At 51.9% G+C, this 8,343-nt stretch overlaps 1 protein-coding gene across 3 annotated transcripts in view; it reads right to left on the bottom strand.

Moving 5' to 3' along the window:
* The window catches only part of RTN4 (reticulon 4), a 39,849-nt gene extending 32,008 nt beyond the window's left edge, over nt 1-7,841 (bottom strand). The window contains exons 1-2 of one of the 3 annotated variants that reach the window (XM_027693461.1): nt 7,299-7,754; nt 942-977 (exon numbers count right to left, since the gene is read on the bottom strand). In XM_027693461.1, the coding sequence (XP_027549262.1) occupies nt 942-977; nt 7,299-7,749 (487 nt within the window). In that variant the 5' untranslated portion in view covers nt 7,750-7,754. Of the gene's footprint in view, nt 1-941; nt 978-7,298 lie in introns of all 3 variants that reach the window. The other 2 variants (XM_027693460.1, XM_027693463.1) reach the window with 2 other exon arrangements.
* Between the last annotated feature and the right edge of the window lie 502 nt (nt 7,842-8,343).

The raw sequence follows: 8,343 nt of genomic DNA, 5'->3' as shown, positions 1-8,343 counted from the left end.
CCTCTCCCATTCCAGCAATCCACAGGGGTCACCAGGAGGAGAGTTCAGAGTTCAATCCTTGGAGGAGCCCAGAGAACCCCCCTGGGTTTCTGAGCACAGAGCAGGCTCAGGAGGAGTGAGGACACACCCAAGTGCCTTCTCCAAGGAGCTGACCCACTGGCCAATCCCAAATCCTGCCTTGTTTCCCAAATTGCCCTCAGCTGGGAGCAAAGCCTCCCTTCATTGCAGTCAGGTGGGCACAATGAACCCCAACCACTCACAGCCTCAAACACCCCCTTCACAATCACAATTATGTCTAAAACCCAAATCAAACAGAGTTCATAGCAAGGCTTAACATTAATTTAGAGCTCTCTCAGCTGGGAACATTCCCAGATTCAGCATTTCCAGTCACCAATTTCTACTATTTCAACCTATTTGATTAAAAAGAAGCAGAAAGAAGAAGTGTAGCCAACTGCAAACACACGTGTCCAGCCAGACCCACATTTACAGCCAAGTGTTCAGTCTTTGGCAATATCTGAAACCAAAAAAAAATACTGGATAATTCCTCTAAAAACTAAATAACTCTTAAGACCCAGACTCTTTACCATACATTGAAGTAACAAACAGCAATTTGGGTTCTGGCAGTGCCACAAAGCAGAAAAATATAATAATTACATCAGAACTTATTCAAAGGGAGGAGGTCTAAAGAGCCATGCAAATCCTATCATTATGCAGACATGATCCAATTTAATTTTAGAGATTATACCAATCAGAAGATTCCCTTTCACTGATTTGTACAGATGGAATTTTTCCCTGCTTTCCCCACAATTAAACAAATTAAGCAGTATTTAGATTAGCAACCTTATCATTGCAGAAGAATGTGTTTATTAGCTAAATTAATCTTGGAAGAATGGAGCAGAGATGCTACTGATTTCTTCTGGCATCTCTTCCCAACACATTACCTTGTGTGACAAGCCTCTGACACAAGAGCTTACAGTCTGCAAAATAAAAACAAATTGGTGCATGAGAAATCTTCTTCTCAAAAGAAAAAAAAAGAGGAAAAAAATTATGGCCATTAGTATCTGTAGAATATTTTTAACAAAGCAGCGTGAAGATTCCCAGTGTCCTGATGTCCCTGTGACCAACCAGCACTGCAGTGGGTTGGGATAATACAATGGATTGGGATAATAAAGGTCTTGCCAATCCACTTGTGTGTCATTTAAGACACAATACACATATAGGGAAAATCTGATTTTCCTACCAATCAGTGCGATCTTCTCAAGACAACTTGGGTCTAAAACACCCTAAATTCACCCCTTTGGCCAGGCTGAAGGCCACGAAAGAAATCACCTCCCTGCCACCGCTGCCATTTTTCTCCTTGCTCCTTCCTTTCTGTTCTGCAGCTCCAACCTGCTCCTGAAGGCCCCACACCTGCTCTTTCACCTGTTTTCCTTGGCCCTGCCATTCCTCAGCACACACAGGGCACAGGGAACCACAGGCACCGAGCAGTTTTATCTCCTGGCAGAAAAGAGGGGCCAGCAGAGGTCAAGAAAACTGTCACAAAGCAGGGATAAGTGGGAAAAGCAGGAGGGCTTTGACAGACTGACAACGTTTTTAACTGGCAACAGGAAAGTTTATATTTATCTCTGTCTTGTGTCTTATTAAAGGCATGTTAATTAACATATTCTGCCGAGCTGATGAAGTTGATGACATGATTGCCCTGTTCATTAAAAAGCTGCAAGCTGAAGCTGACAGCATTTCCTCAGACACAAGATCCCAGCAAAACCAGGGAGGGTCAGGCTGGTATTCCCAACACTTCTGCGTGAGTGGGGGAAAATCAAACTAAAAGTATTCTTTCTTTAGACATCAGAAAGCAACAAGTGGAGACAAACACATTCAAAACCATGGGGAAAAGTAATAATTTAAAACCTTAAAATCCAATCCGATTTAAAACCTTCCTATTTTGACAGTTACAGTTGGCAGCAGATTGATTACTTCCATTTGAAAGATAAACATTCTACTGAGATAATTCGATTTTCTCAGACTTTGTGAATATTAATAAGGCCATTATTTCATTGCTACTGTAACAATGGAAGGGCCAGTGAAAGCTCCCCAGCAAACCTGTGGCATCCAGCTGGAGCTCAGGGCTCTCAGTGCTGGCTGGGCTGGGCTGCCCTAAAAACTGAGACTGGACAATAAGCAGAAAATATTATGCAGTGATTCCAAAGCATAACAGGAGTAATATTTATTTTAGATCATAAGCCAAGAAATAATAAAAAAATAAAACCTGCAAGAAAACACCTCATGTTCTACTGAGGCCTCGCAGTTCCCTATTTTTACTTGGCAATAATAGCTTTTTTCCTCTTTCATTTCTAATGCAGATTGATAGTTACACAATTTTCCTCCTACTTCATGCATAAGCAATTCTGAAGATCTCAAGACAATTAACCTGTGAGCTATATGTTGCTTTACATTTCCCAGCCAACAAAGGACCAAAAACTATTTCCTTGCTCTCAAACTATCTGGAACCCAAAGGACATTTTCAGATTGAACTCTGCATTGCTAATTTTTTTTTTATCTGAGTTTCATAGTTACTATAGAAACTTGCCAGCTTAAAAAGAAAAAAAAAGCACAAACAAAAAAGCATGTTTCAAAATATTAACAGAAAATAAATGTAACTGTAGCACAGCCAGACATGGCTCAGGTTTGAGGTTAAACACCCTTTGTTCCTGCCAGGCAGATCCATGGGTGTGGAAAATGGACATGGAAGCAGGCACACAAAGCCTCTAAAGCCCCTCAAAACTGCCTGGCAAGCACCAAAGCCCCCCAGAATTCCAACAGCATGGGAACACTGCTCTCCAGGGTGAAGAGGGATGCCTGGATGCCTCCTGCTACAGCCAGGCTCCCAGACTGGGTGCTCTCCAAAATCCCCGGGATACTGGAGGGAGAGGGAGGAAAAGTGAAAACACAATCCACTCTCCCAGAACTTTGTACCAGTCAGCAGGAAAAAACCACTGAGTGGGAAACCTGAATGCCCTCCTTGACTTCCAGGAGTGCTGCCTGTGGTTATCTGAGAGGTCAGAGGGAGGTTCCATGGTCACCAGCGGGGACACAGCCAGGGGACAAGAGAGTCCAGCAAGGGGGACTTGACTGTGGGGTCACTCCATAGCTCCAAACTTCCCTAAGCACAGACAGGGAGGAAGGGGAGGAGAGGCAAACAAACAGTGGCTCCTCATTGTCTCCAAACTTGTGGTTTGTAGGATTTCATCTCCAAGGGGAAAACTCCCAGTGCAATTCCCAGCTTCCCTGAGGGCTGTGTCATTACAGGGTGGGTGGAAGCTGAGTGGTTTCATCCTGGAGAGCAAGTCAAGGGCTACACACACGAAGCAAACGTCCCATGAACTTGGCAGCACTGTCCCTGCACACACTCCTGGTTAACAGAGGAGCTGTTTGGCTCCTGAAACTCTTACAGCAGCTCCACTACAGACACAGGCCCAGCGCTGGACACTGCACAGGACACTGAATAAAACTGAATAGATAACTTGATCCCTTGTTGAACTCACCTAGATGGGAACATGAAAGATGAAAATGAAGATACCAGCTTTACTGTACCAGTCACATGGCTGATTACTCTCTGCTTCCTAATATATATATATTAAAAAAAACCCACATTCTATCTAAGATAACTCAGCTTGTGATCAGCTCCCTTAGAGCTTTAATGGGTATATTTGGGAAGAGAAAGGGTCTTGCACCTCAGAGAGATGCTGAAGATCAGTGGGAACATATTTTAATCAATGAAGGGTGCAGATGAAAGTCACCACTGGTAGCATTCAAGGACAGCTATGGATTTTTTCCAAGTCATGCTGCATCATGTCCTTAAAATCCACACCCTCCTCTGTCCAAGTCCACACACACAGAGCAGCAAGAAAATCCAAGGAGTGAATCTGCTGCTTTAGAATTTGTACAAAATACAAATGCCAGGACGTGCAGAGGAAAAGGGTCAGTGGGGGGGGTGAGCAGAGGCAGGGATAGATCCCTGCATTTCATCAGCACCTCCTGCAGCTCAGCTTGGCCGGGGCACAGCACAGCTCCAGGCAGCTCTGCTGACCTGCCTTTGACACCGTCTGGCTGGTGAGCACACCCCTCCTGACAGCTCTCCTCAGCACGGAGGAATTAAAGAAAAACCCCCACATCATCAAATGGAAACCCAAGACTAATGAACGAGCCGGCCCTTCATGACATTTACATATGTATTTACCCGAGGTCAGTGCAGGCAAGTGAGACACAAGGAAACATCTTTATTCTCTCTGCATGCTGGCCCCGGGCCAGGCTGGTGGCTTTTGTATACAGCTTCTGGTAAGTGCAGTGTAACTTCCAAACACAACGGTCTCTTCCAGGAAAGTGATGTATGACCTCCCTTTAAAAGCAGGATTTAGTGCTGCAGGATCTAGAAGGGAAGTGGTATCTACTCATCATAGTACAGTGGTTATTCTTACTTTGGGCAGCAAGCCAAAAAAAAAAAAATAAAAAAGAGGGGGCATTGCTTTGACCACGTACAACCACCTCAGACTGACCTTCCTTTGCACTGTAGGTACATTCAAATAATCAAAAGATTTAAGTAGCAATGTCTCTGGAAGGAATATAGGGTTTGGTACCCCCAAAACAGCGAGTACCAAGGCACCAGAAAGCACTCAGGACAGCCCAGGTCTGACTGCAGTGCTCCTGCTTGTTTTCCTCTCCTGCAAATATTTATATTAGCCCTTCTGAAGGGAGGCTGCTGTTACCCTGCCAGGGACTTGCATCACATATAATTATGTCCCAGTCTCTTATAACAATGATACCGAATCCTCCTAAGTGTGTAACTAATAGCAGTTACAGAGGTTTTCTTTTTCAAAACACCCCCATGTATATATAAAACACATCTGAACGGGCCATCACCCAGGCAATTCATTTTTGCTATTGTTACACTGACAAAAAGCAGCAGCAGGGCCAATTGTTGCAGATCAAAGAAGCCCCACTATTCTCAAAGCTCAAAGTAAATGAAACCATAACTCTGCAGAGGGAACCACCCCAGCCACGTGGCTGTCCCTGCCATGGTCACCCTGCCACCAGTTGCAGGCAGAAAATTCCTTTTGCCCATTTCCCAACATGACTCAAAGTGAACTCACTTGAAGCCAAGCCAAATATTTTGCCTCAGACCGTTTTAACACCAACTGCTGAATGCAAAACTAACAAATACCCGATGTTTAAATGGACACTCCTGCATCTGAGAGGGCCAAAGTGTTCAGGAGATGACCTGCCCATGCTCTCATCCAGGAGTTTCAGGTACACAGCCTCTAACGTTTCAACTCATCATTAGAGCAGCATTGTGTTACAACACCTTGTCTTTGGAAACCAGGCCTCCCCCAGATGCCAGTCCTCACTTCAGCCCTAAATTAATCATCACTGACACATTAAAACAACTCTTTGATACCACTCTCAGCTACACTGTGCAGTTCTCACAGTCAGGTCTCCTCTACTCTAACCAGCAGCTATTTCCGGAATTACTGTGCTCTTTTTGCCTTATCCTCCAGGGGTCAGAGAGCAGAAGAACAAATCACCTCCAGAAAACACACTTTTTCCCCTACTTTTCAAAGTAACACGATGTGGTTGATCTTATTTCTTCCATTCAGTTCTGTTTAAACCACCCAGAGCTCCACTCAAAGAACATGCCTAGAAAAAATTGTGTTCACTCATCATACAGAATCCCTCCTCTTTAGTCTGTTGCAAGCTTTTGTCATCATCTGTCCTCCAAATGGTGGAAACAAGAAAAAAAATTAATCTCCTCAGCGTCTTGCTACACTGAGAGCTTCCGGAGGAACAAAAAACCAGGCTTCGTGAAAGACAACAGCACAACTCGCCAGGAACTCCTGTCACACATGCAAATAAAACCCATTGGGAAACTCCCCCGACAAAACTGAACTCAGCTTTAACAGGCCTTTTTTTAATCATTGTTCCAGATGCTTTTCTTGATTAGATCTGGAGTATCGTGCCCCCTCACACTACGATGCTAAGTTATTATTGAAATCCTGCATCTTTACAGCACGGCAATGCCAGGGCAGCAATGAAGGTGAGCACACACCATTGTGATCACGAGGCACTTCGATTTGTTCCTTTTCACTGTTTTAATGGCCTCGAGTCAGCTCTCGCACTTTGAATTAAGCAGAAGCAGAGCCAAAGCACACTCGGAATCCGCATGCAAGGCATTAGTCATGCGGGTCAGCTCCTGGATTAGACCTTGCCAGAAGGGCTCTGGCATTCCAGTAGCACTAGGAATTGTTGGGGGGCGGCACTCCCCCCCGCTACACAACTCTGAACTCCCCCCAACATTTTGGGGCGACGCCTTGGAGAAGCCCCAGGTGAGAGCCGTGGCCACCCAGGGCGCGGGGTTGACATTCTTCTCCAGGGCTGCCACACCTACACCAGCGAACAGCCTTTTGTGCTGCCACACATTCCTCACTAGTTTACGAGTTCCCTCTCCGGGGTTCGGCCCCACAGTCCGCGGCCGGGGCGCGGCGTCCCCACGCGGGCTGCGGCCGCGGGGCCGTGCCGGGCAGGTGGAGGGCAGGCAGCCGCTCCGCAGTCCCCCGCCTCGCCCCTCCCTGCGGCCGCTGCGTTCAACATGAGTAAGATCACAAGTATCTGCGCTGCCCTCCTCCCCCGCGCTCCCACGCCCAGGCCCCGCAGTGCCGGGCCGGCCGGGGGGAACCGTGCCCGGGACAATGCGGCGCGGGAGGGGCGGGCTGTGCGCCGGGGCAGAGGCGGCCGGAGCCGCGCGGACCCCGCGCCCGGTCCCCTCGGGGCTCGGCCGGTACCGCCGGGTTCCGCGGTGCCTCGGGCTCGGCCGGTACCCCCGGGCTCGGCCGGTACCCGGCTCGCCCCCCGCTCCCCCCGCGACGCGGCCGTTGCCAGGCGGCGGCGGCGGCCTCGCCCCCGGGCGGCCCATGTGCGAGGCGGCGGCCGGGGCGGCGCTTCCCCCTCCCGCCATTAGCATAACACAGACGGGAGGAGGAGGAAAAGAGAAGAAATTACAATAAAAAAAAAAATAAAAGAAAGAAAGGGAAGGGGGAGCTCTTTTTCCCGCATGAGCTGCGGCGGGGCCGCGGGGAGCGGGGCCGCGCCCGAGCGCGGCGGAGGGGAGGGAGCGATGCCGCAGGAGGCGGCCGAGGGCCGGCAGACAAAGGGAACCTCCCGGCGGGGCACCGGGGCTCGGGAACCGGAGCGGCTCGGGCGGAGGCTCCCCAGCCCGACCACCGCCCTCCCGGGGCGGGGGCACTCACCAGCCGAGCCGGACGAGGACCCTCTTCTGCGGGGGGCGGCGGCGGGCGCGGGCTCGGGCTTGGGCAGGGGCCGGGCGGGGGCCGGGGGCTGCTCCTGCGCGGGGGACGGCGTGGTGGCGGAGGAGGAAGAAGAGGACACGGCTCCCCGGGGGCTCCAGTCGGGCTGCGGCGGCTCCGGGGCTGCGGGGCGGGGCGGCTCGGCGGGACCGCCGAGGTCCAGCAGCTGCGGCGGCCGCTCCTGCGGGGCTGCGGCGGGAGCCGCGACGGGCTTCCTCTCCATCACCTCCAGCTGCTCGTCGAAGTCTTCGTCCTCGTCTTCCTCCTCCTCCTCTTCTTCCTCCTCCTCCTTCTCGTCGTCGAGCACAAACTGGTAGTTAAACTGTGGCTGCTGCGGCCGGGCTGGCCCGGAGGAGGAGGAGGAGACCAGGGGCGACTGGTCCAGCTCGTCCATGGTGCCTGGAGCGGGCGGAACAATGAGCGGCGCGGTGGGGGAGGCGCGGGCTGCGCTGCCGCCGCCGCTGCGGGACCCGCACTCCGCCCTGTGAGTCACCGCGGGCGCGGCCGCCCCGCCCCGCGCGCAGAGCGACGGCGGCACCGCCCAATGGCAGCGGCGGGGGCAGCGCGGCCGCCAATGGGGAGCGGCGGCGGGCGCGGCCCCTCATGAATATGCATTGGGCGTGGTGCGAGCCCCGGGGCGGGGCCGCCCAACTCGGGGAAAGTTCGGCTCGGGCGGGGCGGGGGCACGGCCCGGGGGAGGGGGTCCCGCCCCGAGGGGGTCGCGCCGCCCCCGCACCGTGGGACAGACACCGATCCGCCCGCAACGGCGCCGCTTGCTCTTTTTCTGCTGCCTCTGAACGGCGGCCAGAAGCGCTCGGCGATTTCCGAAAGGGGAGGGGATGGCCGGGCTCCCGGGACGGAGGGTGCGGGACCCCGAGCCACCCGCACCCGGGTTCGCTCACCCTGGATGTGACCGAAGGCGTCCCGGGCGTCTCCGCACTGCGGGGCCGAGGGAGGGGGAGGCGCCGTCCCCATCCCGCTCCTCGGG

The sequence above is a fragment of the Neopelma chrysocephalum genome, unplaced genomic scaffold (genome assembly GCF_003984885.1).
Source record: "Neopelma chrysocephalum unplaced genomic scaffold, ASM398488v2 Primary Assembly neopelma1_91, whole genome shotgun sequence".
NCBI lineage: Eukaryota > Metazoa > Chordata > Aves > Passeriformes > Pipridae > Neopelma > Neopelma chrysocephalum.
The sequence above is the reverse complement of the archived record's forward strand: the minus strand, read 5'-3'. Positions and strand labels throughout refer to the sequence as shown.